The sequence below is a fragment of the Typopeltis vanoorti genome, chromosome 4 (assembly GCF_054136105.1).
Source record: "Typopeltis vanoorti isolate ZY-2024b chromosome 4, IOZ_Tvanoo_1.0, whole genome shotgun sequence".
NCBI lineage: Eukaryota > Metazoa > Arthropoda > Arachnida > Uropygi > Thelyphonidae > Typopeltis > Typopeltis vanoorti.
Window position 1 is genome coordinate 41,137,569 of NC_143552.1, and position 25,406 is coordinate 41,162,974.

The window sequence follows — 25,406 nt, forward strand, 5'->3', positions numbered from 1 at the left end:
TCCTTAATCTGTCATCCATTAATAGTTCTTCCAGAATCCTCTAATCCAAATGTACAAGTAATATTTGGAATTGATTTTCTGAAACATCATGCTTTTGCATGTAATTTTGTTGATGGTACAGTGTCCTTGTGTGGACTAGAATACTGTTTGGACAGGACATCAGGTGACAAAGAAAAATTAGAGCAGCCTCCTGAAGTTTTTAAACACACTGATGATAATGATCAAGTGTTTAATATTGAGACTCTAAAGAATAAGGAACCTAGTTAACAAATTTGGGAAAAGGATGGGTTTATCCAAGCTCAGAAAGATGATCCCATACTCAAAACTATTTATGAAGCAGTATTGAGAAGTGAAACTCAATTGCATACATTCATAAACCTGGAAAACTTATATTTAGATAAAGGTGGATTACTCTTATCTAGACAAATAGAAGAAGGAAGGTTGAAAGCGAAAATATTGGCACCAACTCAAATAATTCCTTGGATTATGTACACTTTCCATGATTCTGACTTAGCAGGACACCAAAGATTTTCTAGAACTTGAGGAGAAAGAATAAAGGATCGTTACATCTGGAAAGGTATGAAAGAGTGACATACTTACATATGTTAAATCATGCCATAAGTTCCAAATAAGATTCCCTTTCAGAGGAAAAGCTCCACTACAGCCATTTCCAATCCCAATGAGACCTTTTTCAAGATGTTGATGTAGCAGGTCCACTGCCAACTACTAAAAAAGGCAATAAGTATATTCTAGTAACCATAGATATGCTAACTAGATTTCCTGAAGCAGTTTCAATGAAGGATCAAACTGCAAAGACTATTGCAAGAAAGTTCTTGCATATGATAATTTGCAGATACGGAACTCCTCAGACCTTACATTCAGATCAAGGACCAAATTTTACATCTGAATTGCTGTTACAATTCTGTAAATTACTCAGTGTTAAGGAGATTTTTACTACACCTTACCATCCACAGTGCAATGGTATGTGTGAAAGGCTGAATAAAAATACAAAGCAAATACTTTCCAATCTGACAAACACTAAAATGAATGATTGGGACACATCTTTCTCAAGCATTATTTGCATGCAGATCTGTTTCTTCTGCTATCAAAGAAAAACCATCTTTTGCTTTATATGGCTATAATCCAATTTTTCCTAATGAACTTGTTTCAGTCATTCTTAATACAGGATACAATGACATGAATCAGTATCTGGAAACAGTAGTAGATAAATTTCCAACTACTCATAGGTTAGTGGGTGAAATAAGTAAATTAAGTTCACAGAAAATCAGACAGTATATTAATCGTTTCAGAAGGTATAAGTCATTTGCACCAGGAGATTTATTATTATTATTATGTGACACCTCCAAGGAGTCTAAAGACTCATCGGGGGAAAGTGTGCCAACAGCATCGAACTATTGCTCCACTTCCAATTACTAACCGCACTCAAACTTGCTTAACTTTTTTGCGTCAGCTATTAGTAGCGGAGACTACCAACTGACCAACCTTTGCTGGCAGTTAAGTATTGTTAGATAATAAATCTAGTATAAAAAGGGTAGGGAAATTAGGAAGGAAAGCTTCAGGCCAATAGAATTTTAGACCAATTTTCTCCTGTGAATTTTAAGATTCAAGATGTCAGAAATCCTAGTCAAATTATAAACGTATACTCTGATAGGCTAAAAAGGTACTTTTTTAGGAAGTAGAAATTTAATTACGGTAGGAGACAACATGAATAAAATATTGAAAGATGAGGGTTGTTTTCGTGATAATAATCATCTATCTCATTCACAATCAGATAGTAGGAAAGGGAATGGTTTCAAACCTCGTAATTTAAATACACAGCAAGGAAGAAAATTTAAAAAATTCAGGTAAAACAAAACCTAATGCAAGAAATTCCAGAAACCCTAGGGTACATAAGTTTCATAATGTGCATCAGAGTGATAATCAAAAAGAATCCAATATGGATGAAATAGTGACAGAGTATCACAGGTTAATTAACTTAGAGTTAAATAAACCAGAGGAATGTGAAAATACTTCTAATTTAGTTAGTGAAGATAAAGAATCTCAGCCTGTAGAATTTGATTCTGATAGTGATGATTCTGTAAATTCAGAACATAATTCAAATAATTTAAGTGAAATATTTGAAAAATACAGAAATGAAATTTGTAAATATAATGAATTGGAAGATGTAAATCCCCAATTATCTCTGGCATCAAATAATTCTGAAACTAATATCCATTCCGAGATTTTAAATAATGATCAACAAGAATCACATTATTATTTAAGATATAGGAATAAGCATTAAAAGTTTTGTTAGATATAAGTCAAATATTTAGAATTAAAAAAAAAAAAATAAGAGAAACTGATGTAAAAATAATCATAATTTAAAATGATGAATATATTTACAAATTGTTTATATCAGTATATTATTAGTTTTGGTTTCAATAACACGTATTGGAAGCACTTGCAATGTTCTTGTTATTGATGTTATTTTGTCAAAATGAAATGTAAAGCATTTAAAAAAATTATGCACTTACTGGATTTGGACAGTCGTGTTACTTTCAGAAATTTTATTATAGTTTAAAATTATTAAGTGTTATGTTTTATAATCATCATCATCATCAAATTCCTGCCATGTACCCTCAAGGAGTGTACAGGATATGATAGTACTACATGAAAAATTTACATCATTACTAACTTCCTATCTACAATTTTCCTCCAAATCAGTCTGTTATTTGTCAAGACTCCAACATCATCAGATCTCATATTTCTATTGTCTAACGCACTTTGTACAGTATCAATCCACCTATATCTTGGTCTTCTTCTGGGTTGTTTTCCTGCCAACCTGGCAGAGAACACTTGTTTTGCTAATCGTTCCTCGCCCATTCTGTTTAAGTGACTATACCACCTGAGATTAGCTCTGCTAACGCATTCCTGGATGCTGACAATGTCAAGTTCTTTACTAATATCCTCATTTTTAATATGATACTGCCATTGATGACATCTGTTCACGCCTCTGATCTATCTCAGGACTCTCATATCTGCGGTCTCTAGTCTTTGGGCAAGTGTTTTACTTCTGACCCAGCTCTCAGATCCATAAGTTAAAACTGGTTTGAACACTGTCTTGTATACAGTTAATTTAGTGTTCCGACTAATTTCTCTCTTATTCCATATGAATTTATTCAATTGACTTCCTACCATACCATCTTTGTTGATTCTGTTGTCTATTTCCATATTTAATTTACCATCTTCACTAAAAATCGTACCTAAGTAGCTGAAATGTTTTACTTGTTCCACAGGTTCTCCATTCATAACACAGTTGACATTTTCAATGATTCTGCCTATTTTCATTGTCTTTGTCTTTTTATTGCTGACCTTCATACCATATCTATTACAACAGTTATTCAATTTAGTCAGAGAATCTTGCAGACTTGTAGCGGATTTATTTAGAAGTATAACATCACCCGCATAAAGCAAAAAAAGCTGACATTAACATCTCCAATTTTGATATCATGTTTAATACCACTTTCCTTCATAATGTGATCCATACAGATAATGAATAACAGAGGGGATAATGTACATCCTTGTCTCACACCTCATTTAACATTAAACCATCTTCCTGTACTTCCTTCAATTCTAACTGCTGACTTACAACTCAAATAAAGACTAAGTATTGCTTGATATAATGCCCCACTGACACCATATAACTGTAGCGTATTGAATAGCTTCTCTCTTGGCACCTTGTCATATGCCTTTTCCAAATCGACAAAACTTAAATACAGATCTTTGTTATATTCCCATGCTTTCTCGACTGTTTATCGTAAAGTGAAGATCTGATCCTGACAGCCTCTATTTGGCCTGAATCCAGCTTGTTCTTCACCAAGTTTTTCTTCCACAATTCTTCTCAACAGTTTCTCAAGTATACTTGCATATATCTTACCAGGAACACTCAGTAGGAATATACCTCTGTAATTCTCACATTCAGTTTTATTTCCCTTTTTATATATGGGCACTATTAGAGCTCTACTAAAATCATTGGGAATTCGTCCCTCGCTTTCTTCTTTTCCTTCACTGCATCTTTTACTTCCTGTGTCCACCATGGAGTTCTGATTTTTCTATCCTTGCAGACAACCTCACCATATGCCTCTCTGGCTGAATCAATCAGGGTTTTCTTCAAGGTTTGCCACTGAATCTCCAAGGTTTGTTTCCTATTCTCAATCTCCTTCATTTTATCTTCAATAATCTTTGTATATTTTAGTCTACAGTTCACATCTGAGAGCTGCTCAACTTTTATTCGCTTTAAAACTTTCTTACATGTTATTCTTTTCAATATGAAATTCAATTTCATCCTGCTCATGACTAAATAGTGATCACTTCCAATTTCAAATCCTCTGTACACTCTGGTGTCCTGCACCAGGGAGAAAACATCACTATCAACAATAACATCGTCAATGAGACTTTTCTTATTCCTTGCCTCTTCTCTCCATGTGAATTTGTGCACATTTTTATGTTGGAACATGGTGTTAGTAATACCCAGTCCAAGTCCTGAGCAGAAATCCAACAGGTATCTGCCATTATTATTAACTTTGATCTTTTCTCCAAATTTTCCCAAAACATTTTTGTATGTCTGACAATCATTTCCTACTCTGCTATTTAGATCCCCAACAAGGACCAACTTTTCCTTTTTCATTGTGTCAGTTGCTTTTTCTAAAGCCTCAAAAAATTCCTCTACTTCTTAATAGAACCTTCTGTGGGACCATAGGCCCAAATAAGTCTCACTGTCCAATTCCCCATTCTCATATTTGCCCACATTACTCTACTTGAGACTGCCTGCCATTCAAGAAGATTAGTCTAGTATTTTGTGTTGAATACTACAGCTTCTCCTTCTTTTCCTTGATTGTCTTTGCCTGAATATAACATTTTGTATTTATTGCTTAGAAAGATCTCACCAGTTTTTGTCTTTTTTGTTTCAGTCACCCATATTATGTTGATCTGGTACTTATCTAATTCCTCAGCTAGCTCCATTTCTTTGCCATTCAGGCTTCTTATGTTGATAGTAGCGATCTTTAACTCTGGTGATGTTGAGTTGGGGTGTGTTTTCAGATTTGTTCCAGTAGCTGACTTTTCGCTGTTCGCCCTGGTTCCCTGGCAAAAACAACGGGGGGCCTTGTTTAACCGAGCAATACCCCAGCCGGCATGAAATTTTGTCATGTTGTACCATCATTTTGTATTTTGGTTTAACCAATAAGAATACAATTTGGTCGGCTAAATCCCAAATTGCCAGCCCATCCTCTTTCGTTCAGTATCCAGGTAGATATCCAGCAGGGTGCACCACGAGAAGGTGAGGATTGGACATTAGGTCAGAAGCCCTGGTCGGTTCTCTGCATTCCTTTAAAGGCTATCTGGAGGTCTCCTCTCAGTTATAGAGCTTTGTCCCTTAAGCACCCCTATGTTTTATAAAGACATTCTCATTACGCTAACGGAGACATGTCAGCCATTATATGCAACTTCTCTCATGCCGTTTTATATGGAATGTGCAAGCTCGCCGGGGAGTTTGATATGTGATTGACAGCTGAGAGAGAGAGCATTCGATATCGAAGTAACAAGAAAAACAAGAGAGAGAGCTAATGGAAGTTCAATAATGCCAACCAGAGGAATTTCGTTCTTATTAAGTTTATTAGTTTTATGTGACAGTCAGAAGAATATTAATAGTAGCTTCTGAAAAGGAATAGTAAAACTGTGAGTCTTTAAACTGGAGGAGTTGAGACTCTCAACAAGTAATTAGTAAATAAAAGAAGATATTGCAGTCTATGTTTCAAAGAATGTTCGAGGAAACGCCGATTGGAAAGTTTCATCTGTCTTAAGGACGCCGGATATATTTGTTATTTCTACAAGAAAAGTCGACGGAATTAGCTCAACTTAGATATGTTGTTTTTGAAGCAGCAGAAGAAACTTTTTTTTCCTCCAGTACAAAAATTAGTAATTGTGCATCAAATTGAACTGCAAGAGGTAAGAGTGTTTATACGTCAGTGAGACAGGAGAAATAATATTGTGTGCTATGCAAGGGGAAAAAAAAGGATCCTAATGGAAAGGAAGAAGTAAATTTTATATTTTTGGAAAAAGGCCTTAAGAGAGAAACTAAGAACATTTTGTTGTTGTGAAAACAAGATGTTTTAGTCTGGTAGACATGATTAAGTATATGTAAACAATCCAGTAATAGAATGAGTGATTTAATATTTTTGGATAAGAAAATCTCTAAAGTGTATATTTATTTAGAAGGCCTTGGATCCAGTTATTTTGTAGGTATGTAATTTTATTTAAAATGTATATATTGTTTTAGTTTTATTAAATGTATATATTTTTTGTATTTGGTCTTGAGTCAGTGAATTTTTGGATTCTAAAAGAAACAGTTATAAGTCATTGCACCAATCGAAATTGAGCCCTTGTGTAAATAGTAATAAACACTCGGAATAAAAAATATCTTAAGAGAGATAATCTCATAATGAATGGTAATTAATAATCTCTTTTCAAAACAATAGAATAGCCTATGGCGGGCATTATGGCTTTGTAAAAGTTATGCCCTGCCTTACTAATTTAGTGAGAGCAGAATTAGATAAGGGATAAAGAATTAGAACCTACACCATGATACTGCTTGACTTATCAAAGGCATTTCGTAGAACACTGCATGGAAAACTATTACAAAAGTTGGAGCAAATGGAAATGGATGGAGGGGTGAGGTGACAAACAGACACCAGACAGTAGTAATGGTTGGGTGGAAGCTAGGCAAATGAAGTTGACTAGTGAAGTACTTCAGGGTTCTGTACTTGAGCCACTACTCTTTAATTTGTACAGTAATGATATAGGAAATATTTAAATGGGTATTCAACTGTTTTATCTGATGATGCAAAATTGGAAAGCATAATAACTGACAAAGGTGATGTAGATATCCTCCAGGGTGATTTAAATAAATTGACAGTGTAGGCAAAAGATAATTGTTGTCAATTTGGGTGAAAAATGTTACATACTGTGTGTATCACACTGATGGTATCACATTGCAATTGCAGGAAAACCGATGAGGCTGAGGACTTGTGTGTGTGTGGGGGGGGGGGGGGGGTAATGGTAGATGGCATACTGCAGAAGTCGGAAAATGGCTCAAAGGATTATATAAGGCTATGATTTGGTTGCATCTTGACTACTGTACACAGAATTGGTCATTTGGATTTCTTGAGATACAGGAGATAGTGGAGAGGATTCACAGAAAAGTGACCAAGTTGGTGACAGGTCTGTGGTTGAAAAGATGATGATGATAGGTTGAAGGTGTGTGGATTACAAAGTTCAGTTGACAGGCAGAAAAGAGAGGACATAATAGAAACTTAAGTTATTAAAGGAATGTATAAGATCAACACAAAGAAAATTATCAATGTATAATAAATAGAGAGAGAGAACAGGGTGTGGACTAGATTTTTTGTTTGGAGAGAGTGATGAGTGCAATGAATTGTCAGAATTAGTTGCGAGTGCCCAAACAGTGAATGAGTTTAAGTAGAGATGTGATAGATATTGTCTGCATTGAGGTAAGTGTGGATCTCCTATGATGAGTTTCTGACTTCATGAAGATACCAGGCAATGTCATGTTGTGGAGTGAGTGTATTTAAAATAAAATATGACAAATGTTACCAGTTGATAAGATCTAGAATGAAATCTTATCATTCCATGGAAGTTATTACTACTCTGTTATTACTAACACACTGCTTATTATTATTATTACTACTAAGTAGTAATCACTATTATACAGGGTGTTCGGGATAAATTTGACATATTTATAATTAATTATATTTTTCCGTAAGTTACATGTATTAACACACACTTCTCTTCATTTAAAAGGTTGGACCCTTCTTCATTCATATACAAGATGTCAGAAAGGATGGATAGCTGGAACCCACCTGAATCATGGAAGAGAATAACTTGTATCATGATGATTCGTGCCGGCCATCAAAATAAGGATATTTCGACTGCTGCCCAATGCTCCCTGAATACAGTAAAAACAATCAGGCATGAACTAGAGACTTGCAATGGTGACTACGAGGATGTAGCAAGAAGAAAGATCCCTAGCAGACGATCTGATTGCGTTCGTACAGCAGAATTCCTCACAAATCTGCAGGAACAGGTGTTGAAGATCCCTGGCATTGGAATTCGGGCTTTGTCACGTGAAATGAATGTTGCAGCCTCTACTATGAAGCTTGCACTCAATGAAGACCTCCGCTACTACTCATACAAGCGCCGCAAAGGTCAGCTGCTTACAGAAAAGGCCCGTGAAAAACGTTTGATAAACGCGAAGAAACTTCTAAGCAAAGTGAAACATCCTGCGGAACCACAAACAATCTGGTTCTTTTCCGATGAGAAAAACTTTTGCCAGGATCAAAAACACAACACGCAGAATAACAGATGGCTTGCATACAGTACAAAGGACATTCCTCGTGTAATGCAGACTAAATTTCCCCAAACTGTGATGGTTTTCGGATGTGTATCCTCTGAAGGCAATGTGATGCCTCTGCATTTTTTCCAAGAGGGCCTCAGGTTGACTTCAGATGGCTACGTGGAGTTGCTAAACACTGTAGTCAAGCCCTGGATAACAAGGGTAGCCAATGGTAGGCCGTATGTATGGCAGCAGGATTCGGCCCCTTGCCACACCTCTGGGAAAAGTCAAAAATGGTTGTCTGAAAATTTCTACGACTTCACCAGTCCAAATGTTTGGCCTCCAAACTCCCCAGACCTTAACCCCATGGATTATTTTGTATGGGGCGCAGTTGAAAAAGACACCAATCGCACTTCCAGTAATACAAAAGCCCAGTTAATGGATAAAATTAAAACAGTTTTTGCGGACCTTCCCAGGGAGACTGTAGCATCAGCTTGTTCGAGGTTCCGAAGCAGGATTGAAGCTGTGATCGATGCTAATGGTGGTTATTTTGAGTAAATCTTGTTGATAGTATTGTAATTAACTCTGCCTGTAATGTTTTTTGTTAATTCATTAAATTTAATAGATACAAAGAAGATTTTCTTTTTCCTTACGAAACTGTCAAATTTATCTCGAACACCCTGTATATTACTACTACTAACCTAACACATTTATTTTTTAACCCCAGCCCACACATGGCATTTATTTGTTATAGGCCATGAATCTTGGGAGTGATATATAAGCATGATTTTGAGGATTCATGAATATGTAATTAAGAGTTTATAAGGCAGAAAATTGGAATAAGGTGGCAACAATTATTTTAATTAAAAATGTGACATTTCATCGTAATTACATAGGATTTCTTCAGGTTTAAACAAAACATGCAAATTAGTAGATGAACAGTAAAACAGCATTTTGTTTACTACATCAGCAACATTATCCTTGATGAGCATGACATTTAGCAAGCTCTGATATAGTAAATCTGTTTATTAATGTTCCTACCATGGATCTCCTTTTACTGCTACAAGATAAATTCTCAAAGAAGGTTATGGCAGTCCTTAAACATTTTATCTCATCAGGATATTTCAAATATAAAAATGCAATATAAAAACAGAACTCTGGTCTAGCCTCTTGGGCCAGTTTTAGCAATTCTTTCTATGGAAAGAGTCAAAAAAAAAAAAAAAAAAAGATCCTAGAAGAATACCATCATAAACCAAAATTATGGAAAAGGTATATTGCCAATATATTCTTAGTCTGGAACCATGGACTACCTTCACTTCTGCTTTTCATGAATACCTCAATCGATCCTACAAATTAGAATCTAATGGTTCATGCTCATTTATGGATCTTCGATTAACTAAGGAATTGGGTAAATTAAGTGTGTCTATATTTAAGATGTCTACGCACTTTGACAGATATCTACATGCCTCTTCCCATCGTTACAGACCTCAAAAATTGGGTATTATTTCCACACTAAGAGCAAGATTTGAACACATTAGAGATATTGAATACCATAGGAGTGAGGCCTCAGCTTTCTCAAGTGCCCACTGGCTCATTACTGACAAGGATGAATTAGCTAAATAATTCCAACATTTAATACACATTTTTCTTCAAAATGGCTATAATGACCACATTATCTCTAGACTACTTAACGACACAAGATTAGAGATATTTCTAATAAAGAGGAAAACAGAGGCTTCATCACGCTTCTATATATTAGCTCTATTTCCATAAAACTAGCAAAAAATACTTAACATGCAATCAAAACAGTATTCGTCCCCTTTATCAAAATGAGATCACTACTCTGATGTGCTAAACCTTGACATAATCCATTTAAATATCCAGGTCATCTTACTATGAACAGACAGAAAAAAATCTATTGAGCAATGCATAGAACACATTAGAGATAATGAATACCACAGGAGTGAGGCCTCAGCTTTCTCATCACATGTACTCTCTTCAACTAACCCACAAAATGCTTCGGCAATGAGACATCAAGTGTTATAGGATAAATCTGAACTATTACACTGTTGCTATGACATAATCGAGAGGAAAATTCGGGAATCCTTAGAAAATAACATTAGATCCAAAACATCTAAATATAAACCGAAGTATTAATTTGACAGAATACATCGTAGCCATCATTAGCCAAACACATGTGCGCGAATGTGTAAACAGGCACAATGTGCTGAACAATGCAACACACAATTAGAAATATTTTGAAAAACATCAGTCTCTTGTATAACTACAGTGGTTGTCACCTTCGTTAGTTTTTACTACTTGTCTACTAGTCTGCGTGTTTACACCTAAGAAATACTATGTAATTAGGATGAACTGTTATGTTTTTAATTTAAATAAATATTGCCATCTTATTCTGGTTTTTGGCCTTATAAACTCAAATATATATGATTATTATTACACCTCTAGGGAGTCTAGGCCTCATCGAGGAAGGTCATATATCACCCATAACAGATATCATACTTTCTCTTATACTCATTCACACTAGATGCACCCAATACTTGAACAGGCAAACTGTTCCACTCACTCACTCATAGTTCTATAACACAAAAATCTAGCTTAATTAAAAATCTTAACTGTATGCAAACTTAAATTCAAAAGATGTCCCTTGTCCTCTCAAACTTTCCATATAATGAAAAAAATTATCCATCGATATCCTATAACACTCTCGCAAAACTTTACAGACCTCTATCATATCACTACTCTTTCTTCTGTCTACCAGTGTCTGCAGTCCATACACTCTCAATCCATAATCCTGATATCATCTTTGTAACAGACTTTGCAGTCTTTCCACTGCTTCTTTATCCTTTTGAAACACAGGAGACTAAATTTGCTCACAGCAGTTCAGGTGTGTTCATATCAATACTTCCATATCCATGTTACTCTGTTTCAATATCATAATTATCCTCCAAGTTGTATTTGCAATTTTTGTTATGCGACTTTTGAACTTCAACTTTCTATCCACTATAACTCCAAGATCTCTAGCCGTGTCAGTTATTGCAAGCATAATCGCTCCAATGTGACATGCTGTTGGATATCACATCACACCAACATAACCTTACACTTACTAACATCGAATTGATAACCATTATCATTTGCCCACACTTCCAACCTATTAAAATCACCCTGCAAATGTATCTATAGAATCTCTGATTACCCTGCTTCTCTTTGCATCATCGGTAAATAATTCAAGATCTCCTGTCAGCCCTTTTACAATATCATTAATGGAAGTACCATCAATGGTCTAAGTACTGTTCCCTGGGGCAGACCACTGGCCACCATAGATCTGGAAGATTCACATGTGACACCTAATTTATATTGGAATATAAACTATTATCCAAGATAATAGTTTATATTCCAATGGCATATTATGTAGTTTATACAACAGCCTTTCATATGATATCCTATCAAATGCCTTAGTAAGGTCCAACAGTATCACAGTGTATCCATTCCCTCAATCCAACTCAGCTATAACCTCCCATTAGTAAACCCATGCTGTTCCTTGCAAATTATCTTGTTTGTCTATCCATCCCTGTATGTAAGTTCTTACCACCTTCTATAAAATCTTAATTACTCCAGAGATACTGATAGACAGTTAAGACACATCAGTCTTTGTACCACCCTTGTGAAATGAGATTATCATATAATCTTTCCATTCCTATGTTATCTTTCATGAGCTGACTCAAATTATACAAACATGTCAAGGGCCTAGTCAATTCAACTGAACATTCTTTTAGTAGACATGATAATATCCCATCTGTCCCGACTGCCAAATTGTTATCCAGGTTACAAAGCTCTAGAGCCTCCTTTTCATGTACCTCTCTCTCTCTTTTCATCCAGTGGTAGCACTGTTATTATACACCAGGTAGTAGGTAGATTAGGGTGAAGTGAGCACTCATATTCAAACTACTTCATCTGCTTGTGATAGTGGGGTACTGTCTGCATTAAGAAAAAAATATTTGTTTGCATTCGTTCTTTCTTTTACCTGCAGCATAATTTTTAAAATTCTTTTGTGTTGCCTTTAGCTTGTGCAACCAATTTCTTTTCATACTTCAACTTAGCTTTCCATACAATACAGGTTAGGGACAAGAGTACTGGTGAAAACCAGAAATCAGCAAAAAGCAAAATCTAGCCTTTATTTAGCTTGCAAAAACATTTTGGCCACCAAAAAAATTGAAATAACACACTATATATTACTGGTGAATGCATGTGAAAGCTACATAACACACTAAGATATACAAAAGTACAGTAAAATGAAATTAGTATAGTATGCACTAGTGTAGCATTTTTAATTTCCTCTAATACTTTGGTTTTATTCTTAACAACTGTATTAACGTTCTACAAGGTATGCCCTAGCTTGCGGCCTATATCAGTTATGCACATGCCTTCTTTACTAAGTTTGATTAGCTAGTGTTAAATCTGAAATGAACACTTAAATTGTCTTTCAGAGTTTCATTCAGGATTTAACTGAGATGCAACATCTTCCTGAAAAAAGGAATGACTTGTAAATAGATAATAGTTGAATCTTTATACATATAGCATTGATAGTCTTTTCATGTAAAAATTTTATGTATAAGATTGTAAATGGTCCTTGAATAGTGACAAGAAAGTGAGGTATTGTAAAGGCAACTTTGTAACAAGAAGGTCAAAGTTCAGCATAAACAATCGTAATCCGATTAATAACATGACCGCATGCGATTGCGATACGAACCGAAGGCACATGTAACTAACCTCGCGAAGATGCAATGAGAAGAGAAGGTGTGATGTGCAAAACTTGGGTGGCGTTTGCAAAATCAATGATGTATTAGGGAGAACAAACGCAGAGCCTATAAAAGTTTTAGCAATGCTAGTTCGAGGCTTCTTTTTGGTAGTTATTTTTCAACTCGTCCAGGTTTTGGGTATTGGCTGTCCCCTGTGGTTTTCCGTGGGTAGTTGCTTCGATGTGACGGGAATGAGTAAGTGATGTTCGGCGGCAAAAATGTGGCTAAGTAGCGGGCTTGTCCAAGCATAGCATTTTATGCGACGAGACAAATAGTGAACGCCAAGGTATCGAGTAGCTCCAAACGCACATTTTCGTCTGATGAGTTCCTGAGCATAAGGTTAGAAAGAAGCATGTGTCCGAAGAATAATCGACTGGCCAAGACAAAGAATCGAAGGATAAGGAAGCAATCGGAAGAAAGTCTGAAGGAACAGAATGAGAAATATCGTCTAATTGAATTCATCAGGCTGGTAAAGTAGAGTTTATGTCTTATTGTATGTTATCAGTTGTTTATCCTCGATAATTGACTGGCCAAGACAAAGAATCGAAGGACAAGGAAGCAATCAGAAGAAAGTCTAAAGGAACAGAATGAGAAATATCATCTAATTGAATTCGTCAGGCCGGTAAAGTAGAGTTTATGTCTTATTGTATATTATCTTGAAGCCAGGATGAGCGATTGTATGTAAAATTTGTAAATCGGACTCGTTAAAGCAGAATTCAGGACTTTAGCACCTATTCCTTTAACAAGATTTTTTAGTATTAGAGGTGTAAAGTTTCGAGCATTATTGTTAATTTTTGGTCGATGAATTGTATTGAAGTTAATTAAGGAGGAAGTGAGACTAAATCTACTTATTTATATTAAGTAAATGGGATATGGGCAGGTTGAAATTTTGTTATATGTCATCTGATGAGAAATACCTATTGTGAACCTTATCTTGTGTGTTAGTTTAGCTTATTTAATTTTGAGGACCTTTCAACTAGTTTAAATTTTGTTTAACGTGTATCGTATTTAGTATGAATACATTTTTTTGTCTTTTAACCCAAAATACATGTCTGATCAATTAGGTCAATGCACCACCTACTTTAATTATAGAACCTGCATATGTAAGAAGCACGACAGTTTAAGATAGGAAACGGTTACGACTGCAGTTAAGAGTAAATTAGTAAGGGCTTCAGTAATTCTGATAGTTTTGGAAATCATGATAATCTGTGAATCATATCTCTGACAAGAAATTCTATCTTGTATAGGAATTAAGATGGCGCAGAGAAACAAATAAATTCTCTTAGTTCCAAAAAGAATTTGATACCAGATTTTCAATCAGGGAGAAATTGGCTCTAGCTTGAGGCATTTTCTTTGTTTGAGAGTTTTGCACACGATTCTAATTCTAGGATAAGCTTTGAAAAATCATAGAAAGAGTGCAGTGGTTGATTGGAGTTTTGAAGTAAGATAAAAATTTTGATATTTAGAAGGAAATTAAATAAGTTTATTAAGGAAGTGATTGGAGATTTACAAAAGAAAAATATAGAAAAACAACGATGTTACACTAGCTTTTCATACAAATTGAGAAGCTTACGGCTTCTATTAGCTATATCAGTACATTTAGATGCCATTATAATCACAAATATAAGTATGAATACCGTATTATAAGCATGAAGATAAGACACACACACACAGCACACAATTTCTAAGAAATGCACCATGCAAGACTTCTATAAATGCACTGAACGGAAATCGACTGAGAGAAGCTTGTGGAATGTTGGTGAAACATGCTGAAAGAGTGGAATGGCAAAAGAGCAAAACACAGGGGACCACTGTACTCTTAACTTTCTTTATTGTCATGATATTCCTTCCACATCTTCTTATAGATCTCTTGTTTAACGAGATTGCACATCCATTTCACTCCCATTCTATTTGTTCTTAAAACTCTAGTGACAGATTCAGATACTACATAATTAAAGCATCTTTTCGAGGCTTCCAATACACTGCTGCTTCCCATTCAACAACTGATACAATGGAATCAAGGATAGTATTCTCCTAAGTTTGTCATAATTTCCAGATTTTTAGTTCAGCATACAACCTGTCCTGATTGAAAATCCATATAGTTGGCTACTTCCCAGGTTAGGTTAGTACAGCATGATCAATGTCAACAACTGGTGACAAAACAGTCACATCTTTAAATGAGACACCTAATGTTACGATTATCCTTGAGTTGTTTTTTTTCACATGCTGCTTGATAAGGTTGTCATGCAACAACTCAATGACTACTTCTTCATTCTTATGAGTTTTCTCTGATACACCATATAGCCTCAAACTCAGTGCTACAAAGGACATTACTATTATTGTTTTCATGTGATTTTAACTTAACTGGACTCAAGTCATCTGTTGTCGTCCCCTTCTCCTCTCTTATCTCTTCTGACATTCCTAAAAGTAAATCCTTTTGCACTCGATTCCAGTTATGACATCCCGCTCTCAGAGTCAGGTTTCACTAATGCCAACAATTTTAAGCTACAACATATTCAAAGCAATAGACGCAATTGCTTTTTTCTTATAATGAAATCTATAGTCTGCTTGGCCTTTTGCTTTTTCTCCCCCCCCCCCCCCCACTCAAAATGCCTGACTCCAAAGTGTAGTCCATTCATTAAGCAAATTCATAACCATGCTCACTGACATTTGTATCACTATCCTGTCTACAAATACAAGCTGTAGTTACATACACATTGTCAGCATTCCTCCCAAGATGATATAGTTTCTCTGACTCTCTGCATTAGGTATCATTCCAAGAAAATAATTTCTCTATGCACCTGATGCCAAAGCCATATAAACAATAATGAAATATAACATATACAAAATTTATATAATTCAAATTTAAAACTTACTTGTTCTTTCATCCAAAATTTTTCTCTTTCAATAGGGTCAATTTCTCTAGTTGGCTGAATCCTTCTGTAAACACTACCCTATGGAGACAAGTGAGTATATATATATAAATATACATATGCATATATATATATGTTTGATTGAAGATTTACTTGGTTTGATATCATATTTTAAAATTTTTTAATGACTAGAACCGAGGTTTAAATAAAAAAAAACTTTAATTACACCACTAGTTTTGTCTAAAACTAGACTTCATCAGGTGTGAGATAAACATATAAATGCCAGTAACCAATCTAAAGAATTGGTTTTTTAAAACACAGAGTAACGTATCTAACACTAAAGAGAATAAAGGCTAGAGTTTAAACAGAAGAATGAACTCTGACTGTGTTTTAAAAAACCAATTCCTTTAGATTGGTTACTGGTATTTATATGTTTATCTCACACATGATGAAGTCTAGTTTTAGACGAAACTAGCAGTGTAATTAATGTAAATAAATGCATGAATGTATCTGTTTTTAAACAAATAAACTTGTCAAAGAATGCTTGCTCTCCTCTTTTTCTTCAAATAATGAATTCAGAAAAAATTATACTTTAATAAAGTAGGGATAGTTGGATATCATATATACACCAGCCAATTTTCAAGATCGAAAATAAACATAAAATTAACTTTTAAGAAATTCTTCTGTATATTTTCAGCTTCAAAAGGTTATTGAAATTGCTTTCAATTTACTTCCTCTACTCTTATCCAAACTCCAATAATTTCAGTGACCTGTAACTAATCTCTGAAAGTCAATCACATACATAACTACCCCAGCAGTGAGATAATTTCCCTAAGTTTATCCTTAGATAATTTCCTCATTCTTCTACATCTTAGACCTTTTTTTTTTTTTTTTTTTTTAACCAGCTCTCCCTCTAAATACACTTCTGATGTTAGATCTCCTCTTGGCAAGTCTGACTATAACCCTGCCCGTGTCTTCTTTGTTAAAAATTGGCCTTATCCCAGTCACTCACAGCCTCGTATCCTGTGACACTACAACAGTGCCAATTAGATGACCCTCAAGAGTTTATGGCTTGTTTTCGTGATCTGATTGTTATTTCTGCTCTTCTGATCCCAGCATCTGCTCTGATCTAATAACAGAAATTATTCTCACTGGAATGATTGCTTTTATTTCCCACTCCACTGAAAATCCTCAACTTTTATCCAAACACTGGTTCTCCAACAGTTGTGCCAATGCAATCCAAACCAAAAATTCAGCATATATTCAATGGCTCCAGTCAAAAACTCCAGCCTCACACTCAGCTTGTAGCAACTGAGAAAAAAAAATCAATAAATTCAAAGTGGACTTCGTAAGGTCCAAATATATTAAGCTCGTCTCCTCTTCTAATGATAGCATGCCTGCTGATTGTTGTCTGCCAAAGCTGTAGGACACAAATTCTGTCCTTCCATAATTCCACTTCTCTTAAATATTCTGATGGCACAATGGCAACATCTCCCAAAGATAAGACAAACCTTTTAGCATCAGTTTTTTTTCCTTTCAACTTTTATACAAACAACCAAAGCAAAGCTCCTCTTACCCTTCCACAAACTATCCACAGTATGCATCCTCTAAAATTTCACCAGAAGGAAATCAGAAAAGTTCTCAGCAGCCTTGATACTAACAAGTCTCCTGGCCATATGGTATTCCTCTTATTGTACTAAAAGCTTTTTCAGATTTCCCAATCAATGCTAATGTACCAAAGGATTCACGTACACTCTTCCTTAAATACATTAATGATCTTCTCTCCCAAACATCCAATCCTATTCGTAACTTTGCTGATGATAGTACTCTCCACTGTTCTTTTCATTTCCAAAACATTATAGTGCTCAGGTAACTCACTCAAGATCATCTTTAACCAATGTTTTAAACACTGATCTCCTTGCCATTCTTAAGTAGTGTGATAATAATCTGGTGAATTTTAATGCCATCAAAATGCAATTCTGTCTCATTACAAGGCAGAAACATTATGCCACTCTCTTCTTCACTTTTGACAATATTCCTCTTACCAACCAGGAACAATTTTCTCCTTTGGTTATCTCTCACATCTAATCTGTCCTGGCATAGACATATTGGGTCCACAGCTTCTTCAGCTTCCAAAAAAATGTGGTATTCTTTTCTGTTCCAAACAGTACTTACTTCCTGCTTAACTCCAGACACTTCACTCAAATTCATGCAACCTTAGAATACTGTTCCCATATTTGGGGTGGTGCACCTATAGATTCCCTCAGAATGCTTGATAGTAGTATACCAAAATACAAAATTTGCTTAATCAATCACCCCCCCCCCTTCTCTCAGTGACTTTCCCACAGATGCACTTTTGATGCACTGTCTCTTCTATAGACATTTCCATGGGCACTGCTCTTCTGAACGGGCCACAATCATACCTCCACTTTCCTGTTCTTACATACAAACACGAGCGGCTGCCAATCAACACACATAATATACACTTCAACTCCAAACTAAACAAACCAGCTTCTCATCCTCTGCTTTCGTTTCCTGCTCTTTGGAATAGTCTTCCCCCCCAACGACAACATTCAGGTGTTCAAAAAAAAACATCAAATTCCTCTCATGTCATAGGAATCTTGTGTTCTGTGAAGCAAATTAAAATGATCTTCCTTAACCAAGGAAGATCATTTTAATTTGGATGATCTTCCTTAACTATGAGCTAACTTGGCAATTTTCCTATTTATTGGCATTATTCCTATGAGCATAACTACAACCACCACCACCAAATCCCTAATTTCATCGCTTTCCTGGAGTATAGGTAATAACTAATATTAACAAATAATAGTTTAATAACTTATTATTTGATAAAGCACGTAATAATTATGGCACCTGTATGAAGGAAAATGGCGGCCAGTAATGATGGGTCGCCATCATTATCAAAGAACACTAGTATAAAAGAAATGAGTCAGTGTACTAGCTGTGAAATGTACGCTTTGCGGAGTGCGGTCGGATTGTGGATAGATGATAATAAAGGATTGAATGTGTGTAGAAAATGTAGGGAGAATGAGGAATTGAAGTGTATTTCGGATCGTGAGTGTGATATTTTTGTCAAACTTCAGAATGAAGAAAATAGCGATATGACAAGAAACGGCAAGGTTGTACGTGAGAATTATGAGAGTGTGAATGATAGTATTAATGGTTTCTCAGAGAATAAAAAAGATGAGATAGATGCATTGAGTGAGATCGCATTGTTGAATGGTGCGATAGAAAGGGCAAAACAGCAGCTAGAGTGCATGAACAAAAGTCAACTGAATGAACCAACCAATAATAAAAGATATGACAGGAAAAATAGGCGTATGAATGTGAACATGAACAAAATGAAGGATAGAGTGCTGTATGGAGACTCGTTAGTACGAGGTGTGTTAGTAGAGGATTTGACAAAATCGTACCAACCTGGTGCGACCATAAAGGATGTAACTGAGTCTATTAGAGAGCAAAAGGAAAGGGTGAAAGAAATGATTGTTGTGGCAGGTACGAATGATTTGAAAGGAGATAAAATGGAAATGATAGAAGACCTAAATGAATTGTTTGAGGTAGCAAAAGAAAAGAGTGAGAGAGTTAGAATGATTAGTCTTTTGCCACGGTATGACAGTGAAATATTTAAAAGGAGGGCCATAATTGCGAATGACTTTATGCATGGATTATGTATGACGAGTGGTGTGGAATTTGTGGACGTGTGGAGTGAGTTTGATGGGCGAAAGGATCTATATAAGATGGATGGCTGGCATTTGAATGGTTATGGTGTAAGAAGACTTGAGAAAGTGTTGCTGAATGTAGTGGATGTTCAAATTCAGGGAAACTAGATTTGTTAATGGGGGGGGGAGTAGATATACAGTCCTTAGGGAGGCAGTTGAATGCAAGAATGAATATAATATGCTAGAGCAAATAAGGACAACAAACTAGAGTGGGATAGTTAATATAAGGCATCAAGGTAGGGTTAGGGCTAATGGGGGTCTTAAATTCATGTACACTAATACTAGGAGTATTAGGAACAACAAGGAAGAGTTTTTGGCCATGGTTGGCACTTCCAGACCACAGGTTATTGGTATTAGTGAAACATGGCTGACTGTAGATGATATAGCTAGCAGGATTGAATGTGATGGGTATAGTGTGTTCAGGAATGACAGAGAGAATAAAATGTGGGGGAGGAGTATTGTTGATGATAGATGATGAGCTACAGCCAAGGAGAATAGAAGTTGAATTGCAGGATAGTGAAAAGAGCACATTTGAGGCCATTTGGTGTGAGATTGTGGCTAGCAGAACTAAATATACAATTGGGTGCTGCTATAGACCAGGTAATGGAAAAGATGGTGGTGACAATATGCACAAGCAAATAGAAGAAATGAATGGAAGGAGTGTGATTATTATGAGAGATTTCAACTATGGTCGAATTGATGGGAGTGAGGAGAGGACACACAGGAGGAAGGAATTGGATTTTATGCGGTTATTATGGGATAACTATCTGCTACAGCATGTAATGGAAAATACTAGGGGTCAGAGAGTGCTTGACCTAGTAATTACATCTGAGGATTTGGCTGTAACAAATATGACCACATTGCCACCAATCGGTGAGAGTGATCATAGGGTCTTGACTTGGGAGGTGGCTAAAGGTGTAGAATTATCAATTAAGACAGGGTACATGTGGAATTATCGGGCTGGAAAGTATGACAAGCTTAGGAGTTTGGTTGGCTCAGTGCCATGGCATGTACAACTGCAAGGACTAGAAGTTGATAGTGCATGGGAGGTAGTTAAGAAGTGCTTGCATGAAGCAATGGCTGACTGTATACCTAGAGTCCGAATAATAAATCAAGTAGGGGTTAAATGGATGAATAACACCATTAAGCTGGAGCTGCAAAAAAAGAAACGACTATGGAGGGAATTTAAGGAGAAAAGTGACCGGCAGGCACATGAACGGTATAAAGCGCAGGTCAGAAAGGTGACGAGTGTGGTAAGAAAAGCAAAAAAGGATTACGAAAGAACATTGGCCATGCAGGTTAAAGAGAATCCTAAAGAGTTTTTTAGATATGTAGCAAGTAAAAGGAAAAATGTACATGGCAGAATGATTTTAAAGAATGCCGATTGTAGGGAGGAAACTGAATCTGTTGAGATAGCTGAGTTACTGAGTGAGCACTTTGCAGGAATATATCATCCAGGTGGTGACATTGCAGAAACGAGTAAACCAGTAGATTATACGGGAATTGTGGTGAATGAAGTGGAGGTGAGTAGTCTATTGCATAACCTCAATGTCAATACATCTGTGGAATTGGATGGGATACCAGCTCGTGTAGTACGAGAAGCAGTTAAAGAATTGTCAGTACCCTTGACCATTTCGTTTAATTTGAGTCTCAGGTCTGGGTTAGTCCCGAGCGGGTGGAAGGAGGGGAAAATAGTTCCACTGCATAAAGGTGGTTCCAAAACTGCTGTTTTAAATTACCGACCGATTAGCATATCAGGAATCATTGTCAAGGTCTTAGAGAAATTAGTCAAGAAAAGAATACAGGATTGGATAGATGAAAATGGGATATTGTATGGGGGACAACATGGTTTTGTGAAGGGTAGATCATGCCTCAGTAACTTGCTCACGTTTTATAACACAGTGACGGCTGAACTGGATAGGGGTAATGGGTTTACAGTGATACTACTGGACCTTGCCAAGGCCTTTGACAGGATACCACATGGAACCCTAATCAGTAAACTGGAGCAGATGGGGATAGATATAGGGTTGGTAAGATGGATAGGAGGGTGGTTGAAGGAGAGATACCAGAGAGTGGTTTATTCAGGAGTGGAGTCAAAAAGACGTCTTGTGACTAGTAAAGTGCCGCAGGGCTCTGTTCTTGGAACACTGCTTTTCAATTTGTTCATCAATGATATTGGAAAGGATTTGAGAGGAAGTGTTCACTTGTTTGCTGATGATGCAAAGTTGGGTAGAGCAATTGTGAGTGCACAGGATGTCAAAATTTTACAGGATGATTTAGATAGTTTGGAGGACTGGACTAGGAAAAATGGATGTCAGTTTAATGTGGCAAAGTGTAAGGTTATGCACTTTGGGGTGAAAAGAATAGCAGCAGTATATCGCATAGGTGGAACCGTACTCCAGGAGATTGATGAGGCCAGGGATTTGAGAGGGCTGATGGATAGGGAGTTGAAGTTTAGGGGACACATTGCAAAAGTAACTAAAACAGCTCACCAAATCACTTGGCTTATGAAAAATACTTTAACATGCAGAGAGAAACAAGTTGTTGTTCCTCTGTATCGAGCCTTGATAAGACCCCATCTGGACTTCTGTACCAATTATGGGCACCAGGGTTTCTTCGTGATGGGGAGGAAGTGGAGAGGGTCCAGAGACGAGTGACCACGATGACAGCAGGTCTGTGGAATGAACCTTATGAGAATAGGTTGAGGATTTGTGGGTTGCAGAAATTGGACGATAGGCGAAGGAGGGGTGATATGATTGAGACATTCAAATTACTGAAGGGTTTTTATAAGATTGATCCAGAAAATATTTTTGAAAATATGACTGGTGGTGGGAGGACTAGGGGCCATGCATGGAAGCTGGGCAAGAGCGTGGTTGACAAGGGTGTTAGAGCTAGGTTTTTTACTTAGAGAGTGGTGAATGAGTGGAATAAGCTTCCAGAGTCTGTTGTGGGTGCTACGACCATGAATGAGTTCAAGGCAAGATATGATAGATACTGTGTGAATGTTGAATAGTTATTCCAGACATGATGTTAGGGCCTCCCTCGATGAGTCTGTCAACTCCTTGGAGTTTCCCGGAACAATAATAGTAGTTCCATCAATATGGTACCACAGCTACATTTTATCCCAAAATGCGTAACTTTACATTTTCCACATTAAACTGACATTCTTTCATCCATATTGTCAACTTCATCATCTTGCAAGCTCTCTACATTGTCTTGATTAACTATTATATTATCCAATTTTGCATCATCAGCAAACAACTGAATACTTTCCTTCAAATAATTTCCTATACCATTTATATATAGCAGTTGCAATTCAAGCAGTCTTGTGGCACTGCTAATCACCTGCTTTCTTGAAGATTCTGCTCTTTCACATACTACTACTATCTGTCCATTAGTCACCTGCATATCCATATTACCAGTTTCATATCCATCTTGGGGTGCTTAAGGGCCAAAGTTGTATAACTGAGAGGAGACCTCCACATAGCCTTTAAAGGAATGTGGAGAACTGATGATTGCTTCTGACCTATTGTCCAATCCTCACCTTCTCATGGTACACCCTGTTAGGTATCTACTTGGATACTGAATGAACGATGATGGGCTGGCAATTTGGGATCAGTTTTCATGTCACCTTTATCATCTCTAATTCCTTTTACAGCACTCTTTCTTCCATTTCTGAGATTTTTCAACAGGTTCAAAAATATTTTGCCACATTCCTGATATTTATTTTCTATGTTGTTACCAAAGTATTCCCATGACTTTTGTTTAGCTAGTTGTACACAGTATTTAGCTGTCTTACATTTCTCTTTGTATTCTCTAAGAGCACAAGCTGACTTATTTGCCAGGAACTTTCGACATGCTTTCTTCTTTTCCTTCACTGCCTCTTTAACTTCCTGTTTCCATCATGAAGTTCTGATTTTTCTATCCTTGCAGTTATAATAGATATGGTATGAAGGTCAGCAATAAAAAGACAAAGAAATGAAATTAATTAGAAACATTGAAAATATCAACTACATTGTGAATGGAAAACCTACAGAACAAGTAAAACATTTCTGCTACTTAGGCACGATTTTTAATGAAGATGGAAAATTGGATCTGGAAAAATTGGATGGAAAATTATGGATCTGAGAGCTGGGTTAGAAATAAAACACTTGACCAAAGACTAGAGACCAATGATATGAGAGTCCTGAGAAAGATTAGGGGTGTGAACAGATGGCATTAATGGCAATATCATATTAAACATGAGGATAATAGGAAAGAACCTGACATTGTTAGTATCCAGGAATGTGCAAGTAGAGCTACACATTCCTGTGTGTAGTTCTGCTTACACATTAGTGGATCGATACAGTAAAAAGTGCCTTAGAAGATAGAAATATAAGATCTGATAATGTATGTTAGTCTTGACAGGTAACAGATTGATTTGGAGGAAAATTGTAGGTAGGAAGTTAGTAATGATGTAAGTTTTTCATGTAGTACTATCATATCCTGTATCTCCCTTGAGGGTATATGTCAGGAATTTGATGATGATTATTTTCATCCCCATTTGTTCCAATTTGTATATTAAGTTCCATGTGGTATCTTGTCAAACAATTTTGCAAAATGCAGGAATATCATTTCCATCGCCTTTATCCAACTTAACAAAGTCATGTTGTCCCTACCCCCCATAAAGTATCATATTCTTGTCCACCTAAGTTTTCTGTTGCCTAACTTTTCCAATGCTTTTATCACCATTCCCAGGATACTGGTTGGTTTATAATTTGTTACTTCAGTCTTGGAGCCTCCTTTACCAAAACTATTTTTCCCTTCTTCCATTCCCATGGGACTTTGCCAGAACTAAGACATAAGTCAAACAGCTTGGTCAAGAGGCATTGTCAGTTCCTTTGCACATTCTTGTAAAACAGTTTCAATCTTTCCCTCTCTTGACATTTATTTTTATCATTGCTCACTTTGTTCACTATCACATATGTATGGAAAGGAATAAGTATCATTGATTATTCACAATAAAGCATCACAGTATAAACAGCATGAAAAGAGGAGAAAATACAGTTATTAAACTTACTAAATTTCACCAGTTTTCTACCGATGTCTTCAGACCACAATGATAACTGTGACAGGCACACAGTACTGAACTAAATAAACATGGAAAACAATTCAAATTGTAACTGAAACTGAACTAATGTCCTCACACTGCACCCTCTATGGGCTGGTTAACCATAAAATTAATTTGGCCAAGTCAAGCTTATCAGGTCTCAAAATGACAGTCTCCCAGATCTTTGGCAATTAATGCAACCATACTTGTTGAGGTTGGGAGGGTGCTTCATTGCAGATGCTAATCTAAAAACAGTCTCTCAGACCTATAACTTCCATACGGTATCAATGTTTATGCCCATCTAATCATACATAAAGGAATATCAGGAGCATAGTCTGCCAATTTCAACTTGCCATACAGATGATCGTGAATATAATTTTTGTGTTCTTCAAGGTGGATGTTAACTGATCTGCCAATTTGTTCAAAGTAAGACAAATTACAGGCATAAAGAACTTTATATACTCCAGGATGTGCCAG

General features: G+C 36.2%; 1 protein-coding gene across 4 annotated transcripts in view; it reads right to left on the reverse strand.

Moving 5' to 3' along the window:
- Window positions 1–25,406, reverse strand: part of Abp1 (Actin binding protein 1) — a 282,412-nt gene that overhangs the window by 161,592 nt on the left and 95,414 nt on the right. For all 4 annotated transcript variants that reach the window (XM_090391759.1, XM_090391757.1, XM_090391756.1 and 1 more), the window contains one exon: window positions 16,104–16,181. In XM_090391759.1, coding sequence (XP_090247885.1) covers window positions 16,104–16,181 — 78 coding nt within the window. The remainder of the gene's footprint in view (window positions 1–16,103; window positions 16,182–25,406) is intronic.